Consider the following 18,661-nt stretch of genomic DNA (forward strand, 5'->3'; position numbering starts at 1 on the left):
ACCAGAACAGAATGAAAATTAAGACTTAGTAAGACAGACTGTTTGACTCACTCTAACAAACACCCATATACAGTAATGCACACAGCTCCTTGAGGCTCTTACAAATGAGTTTGTACTGCTGCTACCCAGCCAAGCACAAACAGTTCTGTTCTTCCGACTCAAGAGGTAGACAGGCCATTTGGTAAAGAGTAACACACACTTACACACATTCCTAGAACTGGTAAATCACACAGGACTCTTCTATCAGCCGCACTTAATGTCTATCATTACCACAGAGTGTGTCTCCTAAAGTTAGCCTCTGTTCAAACACACACAACAGAACGACTCCAGCAATGTGACACTGGAATCATCCCTGACATTAGAACTATTGTCGTGGCAACACTGTCACACATCAAACAGACAATCGTCTAACCTTGTGCAAAGCTTTCATGGGACGGGTATTTTATATATTTGTAAGTCTGTGTTAATGAAATAGTTAGCATTACCTAATTATACAGGTTAAAGTATCTATAATACTGGCGTCTGTTACGTTGACATTCCATGATTTAGCCACCCAGATTCAAGTAAGTTGCACATTACTAAACATGTTGAAATAATAGCCTATTATGATGTATAAATAAGTGTTGGGCAGTGCTTTCTAAATGATAACACTGGCATTACATGGCAATAAAAGTCATAGCGTCCCTGTTCTGAGATGGATGATCTTGTCGTCTGACAAGACCTGTTCTCGGTCCTCGTCGTCTCCCCAATTGTTGCCTTTTATCGGCTTTATTATCGATAGAACAGCTGGGATAGACAGGAAACAGGATGAGAGAGAGGGGGAGTGACACGCGGCGAAGGGCCCCAGGCCGGGACTTGAGCCCGGGGCCACCGCACCGAGGACAAAGCCTCTGCACATGCGATGGCCACACTAAACGACGCTCCAAATTTATGGACATTTTTTGTTGCTGTTCTTCCTCAGCAAGTTCACTGCACACTGCTGCTAGCTGCTTCTTAAATGCCCCAGTGTTGCATCCCACACATAACATTTTATCAATGCCCGCTCAATCTTTTAACACAGACATTGATTTGATTTTACTCAGAGGCAGAACAATAATGTGCCGTCATTCTGTCTTTGCACCTTTTTTTTTTTTTTACAGATCAGGAAGGCGGAATAACAGTGAAACATTCCTAACTTGCAGATGCTGTATTAAAGGGGCTATTGGTTATTTTTCATCCTACAAGTCCTTTTTCTTTTAACGTGAAATATTTAGATTGTAGACTGCGTTTGTACAGTCAGAGAGTGAAAAGCTTGAAAGGCATAGCAACAGTAACTAAGAGGTTTGTTTCATGCTCTAACAATGGGGTAGGTTATCAGTGACCAAAACAGATCTGAGGTGCTGCCATTTAATGCTGGGCTGCCCTTTTATTTAGAGGGAACACCACATTTATCTTACAACAATTCAATAGTTTCAGTGCACTGCTGTACAGCTTGTGAAATAACAAAACACATTTTACAAGTGAGTGACTGGGACAGGTTGACCTGCAGGACTAAAGTCATTTATCTGAGTACTTTACACAACCCTAATGTAAATGAACTACAGGCTGATGGTCTTAAGTGACAAATGGTGACTTACAGCAGCAGAGCAGTAGGGTGGCCTTGTGGTTGGAAAGACCATCCTTAACACAGAAAAGTGACAAGACTCTGAGTTTTCTTGCATCTTTTCCCGTCAAATCCCCTTGAGCAACATCTCACAATCTGTACACGACTCTGACCTATCACCTGTGTGTGTATTTGGTTGTGTCCAATTTCCCCCGTGGTGGGGGATGACTCGTATTTAGTATGGATGAGAGTCAAGTGCTCATCTTACCACCCATTAGTGATTGAGCTGTTACAGGAACATGTTTTAATCTGTCTCTATTATGAACTCATTTGACAGAGGTAATTCCGGTCCATGTTTCTGGAAACTGTCCGTCACCCTGCCAAGTGCTGCTGTCAGTATTTGTTTTAGCAGCAAAAAATCCAAAATTAAAGGCATAACTGAATAAAAAAAAAAACTGAAAGTTGCACAAGTTGCTGGAGGTCATGGCCACGCTCTGCTAGTTATGACACTTTTGTTCTCACGTAGCCCCTGAACTTGAGTTTTTCCCTTAGCTCTCCCTCACACACTTTATGCAGTGTGTCAATGTGTTTGAGATTGGAGGGGGATTTGAGAGCAGGATTTCTTCAGTTTCATTTTGAGTACAGGGACATGTGTTGTTCGATAAACCAGAATGCGGGTGGATATTTTCAGTTTTGAAATTAAAGTTGTAATTCAAGTCCAATTTTGAAACCATAGGCAGATGTAAGAGGTCAACCTTGAGTGTGTTAGGACTGCACAATATTGGAAAAATCTGTCATTGCAATATTTTGGTTTTCTGCGATATATATTGCAGTATGAAAAAAATACAGGACTATTCGGCAGATAACTTGAATAGCTCAATAGAGTCTATGCTGGTGATGTCACAGTATTCAGAAATTGACATGGTCACAACCCCTTAGTCTCAGAAAGAGCACTGAATGTCAACATTGTTATTATTTTTTTAAGTGCCGCAATCTTAACTTTCAGCTTATATGCTGCAAAAACACCAGACACACATTTAACGTGTGAAAGAACTGATCTAATTTGCCATATTTGACACTGCACATACTGCGATGAAGCTACTGCACATGTGAGGCCGTGATGTCGATACTAAAACAATTTATTGTGCAGCTCTAGTACGTTTGAGACATACAATGAACTGTGCTGGTAAAGGAAATGCCACCTGCATACTGAATACCATCTACTACTATTTCATATATTCCTGTTATATATGAGGTGTGTTTATTTGGAGTTTGGACCAAAGTGATGCAATGAATCACCTGTTGTGCTGCTGAATGCTAAATGATCGCTTCACTTTGTTTTGCACGTGTCTCTCATATCTAACGTGGCACTCATCTTTTGTTTTTCACAGCAGTCGTCTTGCAGTTCATGTTTATGATGTTATTGTTAGTGCAGCTTAATTGTTTTGTCATGCTGCCATTACTGTCATATTGTTGTCAAGTGTGGGCATTCTGTGCCCTCACTCCTGTTGTTTTTAACCTGTGTCTTATCCTGCGGTGTGTGTGTGTGTGTGTGTGTGTGTGTGTGTGTGTGTGTGTGTTTGCTTGTTTGCGTGTGCGCGTCTTTGCTGCGCGCTTGTGTAGCCGGGCCAAGAGGAGAGAGAGGAGAGTTTGGTACGCCAGCCTGACTTCATTCTCCCCTCACCACCAATCAGCTCTGAGCTTCCTCAGCTGCCTTTTCTCCACCCATTCTTCTCAGCAAATCCACGCACACCTCCTGTGGCAGGAAAACCAATCAAAATGCTTTGATACAGACTCAGTATGTGACCCACAGCTGATCATTTATGTCATATGAAGTACACATCTGTGACAAGCATCTCAACTTCCAAATACCAAGCATTCGGCCTTAAATTCTGGTGTTTTATCCGTATAACCACCGCAGTTCTGTTGAGGATCTGAAATTGAAACTACAACTGAAGGAACACTTTCAGATCACTGTGAACACATAAGTCAAGATAGATTTGTAGAACTACTGCAGTGTAATGAGGACTAACAAGACAAATACTTTATTTATAATTATAGATTTAGATACATTTTTAAGTAAGATATGTCCCATCGACCCGGAGTCCTTTTTCAGAACTGGCTGGTGCAGTGTGGTCCAACCCGCTGATATTATCTGCCTTCCAAAGACACTGTCCCGACATTTCCTTTGTCCCCTGGTTCAAAGGGTGCATTCCTGTAAAACTCATTATCAAACAATTCATTTGAATCACATGATGATCAGCTGTTGGATCACAGCATTGAATCAGTAACAGCTCGCCTATGGTCGCTGATGCTACTGCTGCTGCTGTAGAGAGCATGAAAAATAATGCTGCACCTTTCCCTCCCAGCTAACCCAGTACACACACAAAGCTTTACTGACTGGGTACATTTGAAACACTGACAGTTGCTGAATCAAACTGGTTTATGAAGCTTTGAGGCCCTCTGGCAAGATTAAATACACCTTGGATGCCTGCTGTTACATCACAGTCCGGGGGTTGATACAAGTGCTTTCATGTCATTTTGTTTCACCAAAAGATCACAGCATTTTGATTATGTGAGAAAGTAACTGGATTTTCAACTTGGCCATATTTGTGTAGCCCAACGGAACATGGTCAGTGGGATGTTGGTTTTTTAAAGTCATAGAGGGCTTAACTTTAAAAACTAAGCTTTAAATGTCTTTCAGTAGTCGTTTGATCTCGCCTGAAATGCTGTAACTGCATTGATTTATCTTTTTGCAGTCTAAATCAGACCTCTTTCCACTCCCGAATACGCTTGTTATCCAAACCACACATAAATCAATATTTATTGACTCTGTCTGGAGTAAATTTGATTTACAAATTAAATTTGGTTATCTGTAATGGAGGTCTTCGTTATTAGATGCAGTGTAGAGATTATCAGAAAATCTTGAATATCCAGTGAATAACAGTTTCTTTTCTGTTAACATCTTGAATAAAGACACTTTTTAGATATCAGATAAGCTTGTCCACAGTGTCAAATGTTGCAGATGTTAATTTTATCTCGGGATACTTCACGGCCCTGAACTAATGATTCATATATCATGACCAGGGAACCACAACAGTAGTTCGGATTCAAGACACTGAATTGGGCAAGGTAATAGTCTTTACTCAGAAATGGGTTCGGTACACAAGTAGGCAGTCAGCAGGGCAAAGACTTCAGACAGGGAGCAGGCAGTGGCAAGGAGGTCGGTACACGGGTGGTCATTCAGCGAGGGCAGACGAATCAGGCAGAGGCGAAGTCGTAGGAAACACGGCTGAAGTCGGTAACCAGGAAACACTAGAAGATGGGTGGAATCAAAAGCTGGGACGTTTCTGCGCGGGGACAAGAAGATGAACCAACAGGGGAAACACATGGACTATATATACACACACACTAACACTAGGTGAAACAGATCAGGGCAGAGACAGACAATCAGGGAAGAGGGCGAAACCAAACAAGCAGGGAACAGGGTTCTGGAATGGGAGGAAAGGGAAATACACAAGCCAAAAACAAGGAAGATAAGATAAGATCTAGACCGAGTCATAACATCATAAAGATTCACCCGATCAGTCTCCTTTCCCTTGTGCTCACATTAGTCTGCAGTGGAAAACTCGCCTGCGCATGACACCTGCCATGTGTGCTGGGAATTCTCTCTCCCACAAAGGCTCATTGACATGATGATGCCGGTGTTGTTTTGCAGTAAGGTCGTTGGCATGGAGTCCTGCCCAGCTCCATTCACGTCCTGATCAGCTGGAATGGCTTGTGTTCTATTTGTGATGTACCTGCTAAGCTTCTGGGATTCTCCATCTCTCTGTGGCTGACTCACGCTGCTCTGTGGACACTGATTAAGCCACGCTGTCAAGGCCTGATTTTCTGAGAAACTGCATTGGTTCTTTGTTTTGTTTTTTTCACCTCCCTCTTCCATCCTTCTTTTCTCTCCCTCTGTCTCTTAATCTGTAGAGGACTATAACGTTAGGTGCTGGCGACCGGCAAGTTATCCAAACCCCCATCGATGACTCGCTTCCTATCAGTGGCAGCAGTGTGGCTCAGCTCTTCAGACAGCTTGGTATGGCCCGTCACTCTACGGAGCTCATTCTACACCTGTCCAATTTCCAAAAAGCATTTTTTGTGATTTTAACTCATGGTTGCTAAATGTTGATAAATGCAATGAAACTGTGAAAGTTAGTCAAATATATTCTATAGCTGAAGATTTTTACACCTAAGATCAGTTTTGTCATTCTTGAGCTAAAGTAAAGATATTGTGTAAAATATCACTTTGGTGTGAAAGTCCCCCATATGAATAGTAATTGAGTAAATGTCCTAGAGTATCTAATATAAAATGTATCAAACGTACAAATCAAAGTAAATTATACATGCATTTACATATAGATGTATGTACTGATTATTTGATCTGATATTCAGCATATCAGAAAAAAAATTCAAAGCACGCTACTTTGGCTGTGATGCAGCTTGCAGTTTGCAGTCTAACTAGTAAAGTTATCAGATGAATGCAGTGAAGTAAAATTAAAATGTTTGCCTCAAGTATTTGGTAGGAAGATATATAAATACTCCAAGTACATATACCTCAAAATTGTACTTAAAAGTATAGGACTCGTTAGAGTAAATGTACTTCACGTTTCATCACTGTGTAAGATAAATCGGATGTTAACATGATATGACTGTACAATATGTGTTATTGTGTGATTATCTAGTGCTATACTTTAGTTTCTTTACCAGCCAGTCAGAAGTGCATAGAAAGCCTGATATTTGCCCTGTCATTATTAGAGGAATTGAAACCTGTAGCAAAACCTCCAAATGTCTTGTTTCAGTGTTTGGTCACAGCAATTTTTTTTTTTTAGATCATTAGTTGAACTGATAACTAATTTAATTTTCTTGTGGCAGAACATATGGTTATGAATTTGATCCCTGACTTGGACTCTGTGTGATGCCTCGTCTGTGCTCTGTTCTCCCCCAGGTATAGTGAACGTGTTGTATCTGTTCTGTGCCGCCCTGACGGAACATAAGATCCTGTTCCTGTCCAGCAGCTACCAGAGACTAACAGATGCCTGCCGAGGGCTGCTGGCCATCATGTTCCCCCTCAAATACAGGTGTGACTTATCACCTTGGTCTTCCCATACTGTCATTTTAGAACTTTCTCTGGGTATTCACTTTTTTGACAGATTACGTTTGACTGATATTGAATGGGTAAAGCAAAGTAAATTATGGGTTTATTTCTAACAGCAGATGCATTAAATCTCTTCCTGTGTTTGTCCCTTTCAGCTTCACCTTCGTTCCCATCCTGCCAGGGAAACTATTAGAGGTCCTCAGCACCCCCACACCCTTCATCATTGGTGTCAATTCATTCTTTCGATCAGAGACACAAGAATTGGTGAGTTCTTGTCACTACAATACAACAGAACGATGCCACTGTATACACAAAAGATGCCAGAGACAATCGAATATTTACACATAAAGCTGAAATGACGCAGTGAGTTTGTTGTCTCTCATGAGCCCGAAGCTTGAGTTTATCCTCTTTTTGTATAGTCATGGTACCCCATTAAAGTTATATCAGTGCATTTTTGCAGAGGGCAGGGAGTTTGCTGCAAAGAAAAAAGGACTGTGCTTCACAATCCCCATTCATACACAGTAAAAACAAGGCAGCGAGGGAGTTTTTTCACTGTCAGTATGGACAGGAAGGGCATCCAGCTACTTGTGAAAATGTTCGGATGAGCCTATAAATACTGTTTTAAGACAGAAATGAAAAAATGTGACCTTAACTTTAAGTTTATATGTATAAACTAAGTGTAAAAGTGAAGACAATCGATCCAACGACAGTACTTCGGTGCTCTATACAAAGAATTTAGAATTTATTTAAAGAATGTTGAAGTTTCCTGACCAAGGCCCACCTTGTCCCTCACTAGCCACCATTGTGTTTTATGGGAGTTTGCTGGTAGTGCCTTCTGAAAGAGGAAATAAAAACGCTTTTGAACAGAAAACAACAGAGGATGCTGTCTGAAGCAGCAGAAAATATTGGCACCACACAGCCAGCTGGAGGGCAAAATGCCTACTAGACACAGCCCACTCCGTCAATGATAAACAAACAAACCAGTATCATTAAAAAAACACAGCAGGCACCGTGTGGAAGATGAGACCTAGCAGGAACACCTGCTGTCAGTTTCCAGCTGTGGGAGGGAAACGTGATAGAAGAAAAGCAACCTTAGTGATAAAAAATTAAATGTGGTATTCCTTAGTTTAATAAACCTGTTTCCAAAATGGACCAGAGGGTGAACCCCCACTGTATATTTATAAACCCCCTCACCTACTTTGACATGGCGTTTTGATTCTGAGAATGTTTAATGTAAACTCTCACTGACCCAATAAGAAACGGTTCATCCGTCTTTTAATAAACCGCCAGCTGGTTACTTACTACCTGCATACCTGTGTAGGTGCTAATACAATAGTCTTCACAAACCTCGCCAAGACTTGTTCCAATACAGATGACAATAATTACAGCATAGATGTCATGATCGAAGGAAATAATTAGCTGCTGCCTTATTAAAGCCTGATGAGTGTGTAATAAACGCTCCTGTCGGACATGTCTGTCCATATGCTGCTCCATGCACCGCCCCGATGGAGCCATTGTGTTGCATCACAACGGGGCACTGTGTTTGGTACAGTAGTCATATGCCCATTATCAGTGTGAGAGTAGTGGTCAGGGTCAGAGGTTATCGCTTGGGTCTCCTGCTGTCTGTAGTGAAATGTGAACATGTGTTCGGTTGTTTGATATTGTGCTTCCTGTAATGAGCAGCTGTTGACGGAGTCGACTGTCTGTCTCTGCTGTACTTTTATCAACCGTGTCAGAGGCAGACATGAAAGCATGTTTTATGTGTATTTCCAGTTGGACGTCATCATCGCCGACCTGGATGGAGGCACGGTGACCATCCCAGAGTGCGTCCACATCTCCCTCCTGCCTGAACCGCTCCTTCAGCAGACCCAGACTGCTCTGTCCATGGTAAGAGCTGCAGCCCAAACCCTGAGCACACCCTATTACACACCACTACTGATGGCTAGGGAATCTCATTAACATCTAGTGGGTGGTTTCTACCAAGCAATAAATTCCCCACTGATGCTTTATGGGCTAAGATGCCAGGAAGCTCTTTAAGGTTTGTTTTCTTCCTGTTACTTTGGCATACTCCTGAAGTTTTGTTTTTATTCTGGTGAAGTATTTTTTTTTAAATGTTTTCATTTAAATGTTGGTTTTACTTTTGTTTTAGCTTTCACTGATATTTTTTAACACACACCAAGAGAAGTTGAGTGCAGTGTAGCAGATGTAAAATAAAAAAAAAAAACATGTTTGTTTTGTTACATTGAGTCCTTCTAACAATGTATTGCAATTTTTAAGATTGCCCTTCATTGTCCTTTAAGTTTCAGTTAAGTTGGTTGTGTTTTTTAGAGTCAAGTTTTATTTAAGTTGGAGTTTGGTGTCGTGATGCTGTCAACTCTGATGTAATTCTAACCATATCACCCTCACAAACATAATGCATGTCCTGTCAGGTGCTATGGCAGCACTCCACTATTGTGTTCATATCAAGCACTTCAAATAATGCCATCTCACATTAAGCACTTGAGTCTCTTCCAGTACTCCAAAGCCAGCTCCTTCTGAGAAATGATTTTTATCTCTCTAGGTGTGTAAACAAATGATTTCCCAGTTTCCTTATTCTCTTACTGACATTTGCAGAATGAATGAATTTTTTTTTTCCTGCTTCCCAGTAATGATTTTATTGAACGTTTCAGGAATGTGAATCACAATGAAACTGTTGCAGTAACTTTTGTTTTGATTGCTGGCACGTGGGAAACGTAATGAGGAATTGTGGTTTAACAGAATATGTTTTTCCAGGCTTGTTTGGTTTAAAGTCTCAAATGCATGCCTGACCCATGCTCAGTTTCAGTGATTAAATTATTTTGACTCTGAGTCGGTCTGATCTGACAGATCACGTGCTGCAGAGTCATAAATTACAACTGAAGTGTTTTATACCACCCAAGTGTTTATTTTACTGAATTATACAGAGGTCCTAAAGAGTATTTATTCACTGTAACTTCTTCAGGTTTTATTGTTTTACTCTGTTGAATAGCAGTGGATGTCATTTGGATTTATTACACTTGCAACCGAAAAACAAGACCAGTAGTCTATAGCCATGCAGCCGACTCTGTGTGTAAGTTACTAAAATACATGACATTGTGAACTACTCCTAGATGTTTTGGCTTGTGTGCCCTTATAAGTAAGCAGTGTTTAGTTGGGGCCCCTCTTCATCTTTCATGAATGTCTGTTGTCCTTTGCAGACACGACCGAATAGACATTTCCCCTTTTGAAACTAATCACATGGTTTCATTTCAAGAATTTTTCTGTGACCCAAAGAGGTCAAATGATTCTCTAGTTCTTTATAAAGCAAGGATTAGAGAAATCTCCCAAATGTTTAGTTTTGTTGCAGGTTGTTATCCTTTGGAATCTCAAGCTGCATCATCAAAATGGACCATTGTGTTATGTTAAATATTATAATACGGCAGTCAAGAGCATTTTTCTGCAGAACCAGTACTTTTGCTTAAAGTTCTCTTAAGTACATTCAGGATTTTACAAAGAAAAGTGAGATTTTAAATGCAGTATTTTCACATGGGTGAATATCTGAGTACTTCTTCCACCGCTGTTGCTCCTCAACAGGCTTGTGAAATGACACATAAGCCTTTTCACAAGCCTGATAAAGAGCAATGTATTTTGAATCTTAAAATTAAGATTTAATGACAAACATGGTTAATCCATCTCTATGACGTGGATTCATCTAGTTCGCTTGATTACAGCGAGTCAGTGGTGGGAAAATCCTCCTGATGTACAATGATGCCAAGTCATCCTGGATGGTCTGTTTACTGCTGTGATTGCAGTCACGTATCAGACATGGTGATGAATTTATTAGATTGTTGTCTCTGATGAGTTTCTAGTAAATTATTCGTAGTCTTGCCATAAACCAGAGGATGGTTTTCCCTCTGCTAGCTGCGCAGAGTTTTTGAAGATGTGATGTCACTGAGGCCGAGGGCAGGATGTGTTTATTTGGTAGAGGCTGGAGCTGATGTTTCTCAACGCAGATGTGCCAAGTTTGTATTTGGATGCTGTGAGGAGCCTGAATTTTGGGAATCAATCATGCTCTTCCCACGGACTCTCACTGTATTTGAAATATTTGTAATATAAGAAATGTGTTACCAAAATAGAAGCTGAAGTTACAGTCTCCCTCTGCAGACGTCAAGTAAAATAGATATAATAAACTTTGCAGTTGGATCGTATTCTGCATCGTCTGCAGAAACACTTACAGCATCCATACAATTACGGAATTACGATGTTTGGGAATTTTCTTTTTGGGGAGATTTTATTACGGCGCATTAAAACAAGGGTTGGTAAGTGATTCTAGAAGCTTTTTTTTCTGACAAAAGAAAAAAAATCCTTAAATATGTTTTACACTGTTTTTACCAACCTCTTTAACCAGGCTCTGAAAAATGTGTCACACAATCTTTAAGAAACGGGGGTCGAGCTTTGAATGATAGTTGTATAGTTCCCGATGACTGTCAAATAGCTTTGTCTTTTTTTTTTTTTTTCTTGCAATGCTCATCCAAACTGTTTATGTACGTACGTGCCTGCCTGCACTCTGCTCAATGGCTGTGCACCCATTGCACATAAAGTGAGTCTTCCACGGGTCTAGGCGGATGTATTGCATAAGCTATTAGCCAGCTAATGGCACAAGAATGGCAACGAGAGTGCGTCCACATTTTCCCAACACTAACATAACAGCCTGACAGCAGTGAGTACTAGCAAGGACATGATAATGTTAGATGTTTTCTTGCATGTGAGTGAGATATGAGGTACTTGGATGCAGTTAGCGATGACAGCGATGTGCTGCGCTCACAGCACTCAGCCGTTGAGCCTGTCATTCAGCAGCTAACTCAGTAGCTCAAAGCAAGCAGCCAGTGAGCCAAAGAACTGAGCTGCTGTGGCATGAACAGTCTCGTTCAGTGGCTAACCAGTTTGCACAAAGCAGACACCAACAGCATTTTATTCTTGTATTTATTGGACCGAAAAGACAGAGTTGAGCGAGTTGGATACTTTCAAAGTTTAGTTTGCTCTTTCTGGTTTCTGCAATCTAACCAACCCAACACGCTCGCTCCGAAAAAAGGGAAATTAAAAAGATATTAAATTCTAACTTGTGGATACATTTGACAAGGCTTCAGTTATTCTCCTCAGCTTTGTCTCTCCATCCACAGGAAGCCAGTGAAAGATTCAGCATGGATACATTTAAAGATTTAATTCCTCAAACCCAAACAACATCATCTTCATTTTACCATCTGTCATCATCTTCTGTTATGCTGGATCAACAGTTTATGTTCTGAGAATCCTTCAGACGGCAATCTGCTTTATTGTATGAGTCACTATTGCTGTCTCTACCTCTGCCTTCCTGCAGTCACTCGCTCTGCCCTCTTATCTAACACAGGCACACACAAGATGAAGTCGTAACATTTACTGCACACCCTCGTGATGTGCTTCTTTTATCTTGACTATATTCTTTTAATTGTTTTGTTATCTTTAGTTTTATCTATGCTGATGTCCTTTTTTTCTTGCAACAAACAAGAAGCTAACTGACTTAGTGCACAGACCCATTTGATGTAATTTTGTTCCATGGATCTGATAAGAAAGTTGTTGTTTTGTGGTGTTTGTAATTGCTTCATGTTAAGACAGATGGAAGTGGTCAGATTGAACCTTGTCTTACAGAATACCCCAAATGAATCCTGTTCCTACCAACATCTTTGTATCAAAGTGTCCCTGAGGAATACGCTGACCCTAGACCCACTGACTGGGTGGCTGCTAAATGCCTGAGATGACAAGGCTCAAAATAAACTGAGCAAATAAAAAAAAATGAAAGTGTTTTTATGGTGTCATCCCACATGTTTTTGTGTTTTTGTCTGCTCTGTGTGCTTTATGGCTTATAACCTGGAGACTGTTGTATATCATGGTCTTTGCTACCAAACAGTCATAAGAAGTTCACTGGGTTATGGGCCTGAGTCCTCAGCCAGCCGAGCTGTGTGTGCAGACACTGATTTTTGCTTCAGTTAAGCCGGTTCTGGCCTTGTCAGAGAACTAACCACCCAGACAGACCCCAGGGTGTATTAGCTGCTCCGATCAGCTCACATAGGCAGGACTGACCTCCTTCATTGACCCAAGGACAAATAACTGCAGGGCTGGAAAACTGATCCGGTGGTTTAATGTAGCAGGTCTGTGTTTTCATTAATTTGAATTGTCAGATATTTTCCCAGAGAAAGAAAGAAGCAGCTTTGAGTGAAGGTTGCAGGAGCGATGATGGTGTAGATTGTTGGGCAGCAACGTGAAGCGGGGCTTAGCTGCTATGCTCTCCTTACAGTTAGCTGGATGAACTTTTATGAAATGGCCTTATTCCGAGGGCTATTTCCAAGGAAGTATGTGTTGATGGTCATTTGGGCTCTGGAAACTGAATGTTGCTGCTGCTTCTGTTTGTTTCCACACTGTAAAACAAAGAGTTTATAAATTATTTTATGTCCTTAAAGCTGCACTAAAACAAATGCATAATTTCCAGTTTCCACTTTTTTTTTTTTACGAACTGTTGACCAAAGAGTGACTGTTGTTCTGTTATTCAAGATTTGTCTCAGGGCTTGACTCAGTTACCCAGAATTCCACAGCAGAAACAGGCCTGTAGGAGGTATGTAGTAGGGACGTAGTGATTAACGGTGGCTTCGTGTTTGTTATAGGTTTTGGATCCAGAGCTGGAAATCGCCGATCATGCCTTCCCTCCTCTCTCCGTGCAACCCTCTGCACTCAAAATCCAGGTAAGAGAAACACAGCTGAGTTCTGAGAAGTCTCCAAATTGCATTGATAGACAGTTGATAGTGTTTGCGTCTCTTGACTATATTGGCTGTGAACATTAACCAAATGAAAAAGTTTTTTACTTTGTACAGCACTTTTCCTAAATGTAGCCTGTAAAATCAACACAATGACACATTCTGGGCGCAGCATTAAGCTCAAGAGGCTTTTTGAAAGAGAGCTGAATTAATCACTGCACTCACCAATGTCACCAAAGTAGGCTGTTGGTACAGCCAAATTGCTCATACCCTCAACCAAAAATTACGTCTAAAATGGTCAGATAGAATCTAAAGCCTGTATACTCTGCTGCTCCGATAGGCCTCATGTCTTACAATAATGTAGTAGTTTTAAAAAGCTAGAAATGTAGCTAGATTAAATCTGCAGTCTATCTCCATGATAACTGAAGTTCTCCAGACTCTGTGTCCAGTTCAGTTCCTCATTCCATTAGTCCTTCAGTTCTGTTGTTGTGTGTGAGCTGTGTGTGTGTGCGCGCGTGCGTGTGTGTGTGTTGGCTTTAACTTTACTGCTCTGTGTGTTTCAGGATAAGGAGATCCGGGCAGTCTTCCTGTGGCTGTTTGCTCGGCTCTTCCAGGGCTATCGCTGGTGTTTACACATCATCCGCATTCACCCGGAGCCAGTGATCCGCTTCCACAAGGTGTGTGAACAATACTGCCCATGATTAAAACTCTGACCAATCATCTGTGTGTTCTAAAGGGAACCCCGGGGTAGCGGCAATCAATGTATAATGCTGAGTTTCCTGAAAGAGGATCAGATTAGTGTAACATGTGTTTCCACAGGCTGCCTTCCTGGGTCAGAGGGCGCTGACAGAGGACGACTTCCTCATGAAGGTGTTGGATGGCATGGCGTTTGCAGGCTTCGTGTCAGAGAGGGGGCCTCCTTACAGAGCCACTGACCTGTTTGATGATGTGAGTCTCTCACCGCACTTTACCGCTAAACGTTTCGGGATAGTGTTCTTTTTTTTTAAATTTACGTATCCGAACTGTGCCCCAAACGTTATTGTCCAAATTTTGAATTTCTGCTCCAGTCCAGTGATGTAAATGAAAAAGTGAGTCAGAATGACTCAAAATGACGATGACGTGTGTCTAAAATCTCCATTTACTGTGTGTGCATTATATATAGTGTGTATTGTTATACAAGGCAGTGGTCCTCAAAATATTTCACATCAAGCTTCTAAATTGATGCAGATTAGAGCACGACCCCAATCTGATAAGAATTTAGCTTTTTTTTTTTTTTTTTTTATGACAGGAAATGTATTAAAGCCAGAATAGTCATACAATCTGTCATGAAAATGAGTTGTTTCTATTTCTTCTGGGACCCAAAGAACCCTCTCAAGCTTTTAGACTTGCCGCAATTGAGGCCCATAACTTAAATTGACCAGAAATGGCTGAGTTGGCCTATGAAGACCGGTTTCCACATTTGACTATGACTCTGTTGCCAAGGGCTGGTGACGCTATCTGAAAATAAATACATCTTTACATATCTATTTTTTTGTTTTGTGTAGATGGGATCCAGTGCAATCTGCAAAAATAACAAGTAGATTTGAAAGGGGGCCCTGTGGAATTTACAGTGAGAGTTTCTCACCGAAAGACGCGTGTTTCCTTCAGTACATTTCCTTTCTCATTAAACATCTGTCAAGCTGTCTTTTCTTTTCATTGTGCTGATTTCTGCAACACATGTTCATGAAAGATCAATTGTCCCGGTTAACTCCGGGTAATTGTTAAAATCGAAAGGACAGCGTGGAAATTTAAGGTGAGCATGCGTCTTTGTCCTGTGTCTGCAGCTGGTGGCCAATCACGTTGAGCGGATACGACAAGAGGAGGCCTGTCCGCAGAAAGTCATGAACCATGTCAAGGAGCTGGCGGAGAAACTCTTCAAAAATGTACGTTTTCTAATGAAACTGACAAGGATACCTCTTAGCCAAGCTGCATTCTGCCTTTGTTCCTGTCACTCCTGTTATGTCCTCTTTGTTCCTCAAGTTTTCTCTTGTGAGATTCTGTGCACCTTCGCTTTTTTGGCCTAGTGTATGTCTTATGTCTCTCTTACAGCTTAGTCTTTGTTCAGTTGCTTCTTTATTATCCTTCTCTCACCGATTTTCCTTTTGTCCCCTCTTTACTCTTCCCTTCCTCTAGGAGAACCCTTACCCTGCTGTGGCGATGCACAAAGTCACACGACCGTCAGAAAACAGCCAGAACAATGCACATAATCAGAAGCCTTTCCCTGGGCTGGATGACGTCGCGGTTCAGCTCTTCATCGACCATGCTGCCGCCAAGCTCAAGACTGCACCTCCTGTAGTCAAGGCGGAGCTCAAGAGCATGGTGCCATCTGGGCCCCCGCTGGGTGAGCTGAGGGGAGGACTAAGGGGCTGAAATTGTGTTTACGTAAATTGGTAATGTGGTAAATAACAGGTCTTAAGAATGGTTGGAGCCGATTAATTACATCTGAGATCAATTTATGTATAGCAGTACTAGAAAAGGAAAGGTGTGAACACTTGACTAAAGTTCAGCCACTTGCACCCCAAACTTCTTCTGTGAACTTTAACAGACAGCCTGTCTCACAGTGTGTGCTTAATGAGATTGAGTTTGGTGCTGCAGTGATGAATGAGCATCTGATCACTGCTCCCCACCTCCACAGGAGACACCGTGGACAGGAATGGCAACGTGATGGCTAACAGCGCCCGCAGGCTGGAGGTGGTCAGGAACTGCATCACGTACATCTTTGAGAACAAGATGCTGGAGGCCAAGAAGGTGAGAATGATCGATTTCTGCATGAGCAGACTGACTGAGGAGAGCGAATTCCATCACACAACACTGGAAACCAACTAGCAGAAACAAGAACCTGCTTCATTGATCCTATTTTTTTTTTTCAGATGTGTTACTTGCAGTATTTTTTAGTTGTTGGTCTAGTGTTTATGAAGCAATTGTGTTTGGGACTCAGCTGTTGTTTTCACCTTCTCTCTCCAGTTAATGCCAGCTGTATTGAGGGCATTGAAGGGTCGGGCAGCCCGGATTTGTCTGACCCAGGAGCTCAATCAACACGTCCTGCAGAACCGGGCAGTGCTGGACGACCAGCAGTTTGACTACATTGTCCGAATGATGAACTGCACCCTCCAGGTGAGCCTGCAAATACAGGAATATCACTATAATCAATATTATAGCTTGAGATATTTCAGTGAAAGACCAACCAACATTGTCATCCTTTACGTCACACCGCTAGCATGGCTGAAAAAGAAATATTGCAAATTATTTGACTTGTTTTTTGACTGCAAACATCAATCACTTCTACTAATTCAGTTCAACTTAGATGTCTCTGAAGTGGAAATGATTTTATGATCCAACATGCTTGTTACAGTTTTGCAAATATGGGCTGTTTAAAGCATTAACCCCCTGGATTATATCTTTTGAATACAGATTTTCATGGTTTCCATTTGTCACATCATTCATTGCTTATCTGTTCTTGTTTAGGACTGCTCCCATATAGATGAACACGGTATTGCAGCTGCGCTCCTTCCATTGGTCACAGCCTTCTGCAGAGTAAGTTTATAACCAGCATCACCAGAGTCACTCCACCTTGGCTATATTAAGCCTTAGTAAGAACCAATTTAAAGGTCCCATACCTCCAAGACCACCTGTTTGCTCTCATTGGTCAGTTCTTACAGGCCGTGCTAGCTCCATCTCTGCCAAGCTGGGGGCATAGCAGGGACTCTACTGTTTTAAAATCACAACCTTATGAAAGTCCTGATGCCTCATTTAAATGTACGGCATGTACAAATTTCAGTCCAAAGCTGATTAACTGAAGAAAAATTACAGTTTTGATGTTATGTTATGGTGCCAATCCCTGCCAGCAACCTGTGCTAGCAGAACAAACAGAGTACAGTTCTTTCTTATAACTTTTAAAGGCTCAGTTTCAGCATACAGGCTGCATACATATCTATGTTAACTGAGCGTTTTCATACATTCACAGTATTTATGTAGCCTCTAGACCTGCTTTATATATGAGACATTTAAATCACAGAAAATCCACTTGTCCCTCAGGCTTTTACCATTGAAGAACATGTTGTTCTCCAGTATGCTCAGACATTTCAAGTGTCTTTTCTGCCTCACACAAGTCTCTTTCTGTGTTTGTCTGACAGAAACTGGGGGCAGGCATCACTCAGTTTGCCTACAGCTGCGTACAGGAGCATATGGTGTGGACCACTATGCAGTTCTGGGAGTCCATGTTCTACAGCGACGTCCAGAGCCACATCAGAGCTCTCTATCTGGAGACAGAGGAGGGAGGGCAGCAGAACAACTCTGTGAGTACCTAACTGGCACTCAATATGAAACCAGAGTGAACAAAGAAAGGATGATAGATAGCGTTGTACATTGTAAAAAGTTATCTGAATTTTGGGAGGAAAGAAACGTCCACCACAGGTGGTAGGCTAATGAGTCAATTTCCCAACCTGCTGAGCCTTGTGCCATTTTTATCTGGAGATGATTAATCATTAATGAACCACCTTTGATGTCTTGTCAGGAGCAGCAGGACGGGTCAGGCAGTGGGAGGGAAATCAGCGCCTTGGATCTGGCTTCGGAGCAGAACCGGCTGTGGCCCACGCTCAGCAAGGAAATGCAGGCGGAGCGCGTGCAGAAGGAGGAGAGCACGGTGTTCAGCCAGGCCATCCACTACGCCAACAGGATGAGTTACCTGCTGCTGCCACTGGACACCAGCAAGAACCGCCTACTGAGGAGCTCCGGCCTCGGAGACGTGGAGAGTGTCAGCAACAGCTACGTCACAAACAGGTACCAACAGCTGTCAGAGCAGAATGTCAAAATAAAAGTAATCAGGTTGGCCTGTAAAGCACAAGTCTTTTGCACATTAACAAATTGGATTCTTGTCTTCCCGTGGTCCTAATTAACTTAACAACCATAAAAAGTACAAATTAAAATTGTGCAGTATCAATCAATGAAATAAGTCTATTTGCATCAACAAAATTGAATACCTGTGCACAAACAACAAAAATCCATAATGGAAACTATGAGATAATGTCAGAAACACACAGCAGAAATGATAAAGAATGCTCTGTGTTTGTCTGTTACTGTTTACGTTGTGAAAAGTGTCATAATGTGGCAAATATA

The 18,661-nt window shown here is 41.6% G+C and overlaps 1 protein-coding gene across 3 annotated transcripts in view; it reads left to right on the forward strand.

The window, feature by feature from the left end:
- sbf1 (SET binding factor 1) overlaps positions 1 to 18,661 on the forward strand; it is a 62,795-nt gene that overhangs the window by 28,135 nt on the left and 15,999 nt on the right. For 2 of the 3 annotated variants that reach the window (XM_037122365.1, XM_037122366.1), the window contains exons 7-21: positions 3,206 to 3,235; positions 5,561 to 5,666; positions 6,576 to 6,708; positions 6,881 to 6,989; positions 8,499 to 8,612; positions 13,418 to 13,495; positions 14,071 to 14,184; positions 14,327 to 14,455; positions 15,331 to 15,429; positions 15,680 to 15,887; positions 16,182 to 16,294; positions 16,511 to 16,660; positions 17,012 to 17,080; positions 17,680 to 17,841; positions 18,060 to 18,325. In XM_037122365.1, the coding sequence (XP_036978260.1) occupies positions 3,206 to 3,235; positions 5,561 to 5,666; positions 6,576 to 6,708; positions 6,881 to 6,989; positions 8,499 to 8,612; positions 13,418 to 13,495; positions 14,071 to 14,184; positions 14,327 to 14,455; positions 15,331 to 15,429; positions 15,680 to 15,887; positions 16,182 to 16,294; positions 16,511 to 16,660; positions 17,012 to 17,080; positions 17,680 to 17,841; positions 18,060 to 18,325 (1,880 nt within the window). The remainder of the gene's footprint in view (positions 1 to 3,205; positions 3,236 to 5,560; positions 5,667 to 6,575; positions 6,709 to 6,880; positions 6,990 to 8,498; positions 8,613 to 13,417; positions 13,496 to 14,070; positions 14,185 to 14,326; positions 14,456 to 15,330; positions 15,430 to 15,679; positions 15,888 to 16,181; positions 16,295 to 16,510; positions 16,661 to 17,011; positions 17,081 to 17,679; positions 17,842 to 18,059; positions 18,326 to 18,661) is intronic. The other variant, XM_037122367.1, reaches the window with a different exon arrangement.

Source organism: Acanthopagrus latus, chromosome 14, assembly GCF_904848185.1.
Source record: "Acanthopagrus latus isolate v.2019 chromosome 14, fAcaLat1.1, whole genome shotgun sequence".
Taxonomy (NCBI): Eukaryota; Metazoa; Chordata; class Actinopteri; order Spariformes; family Sparidae; genus Acanthopagrus; species Acanthopagrus latus.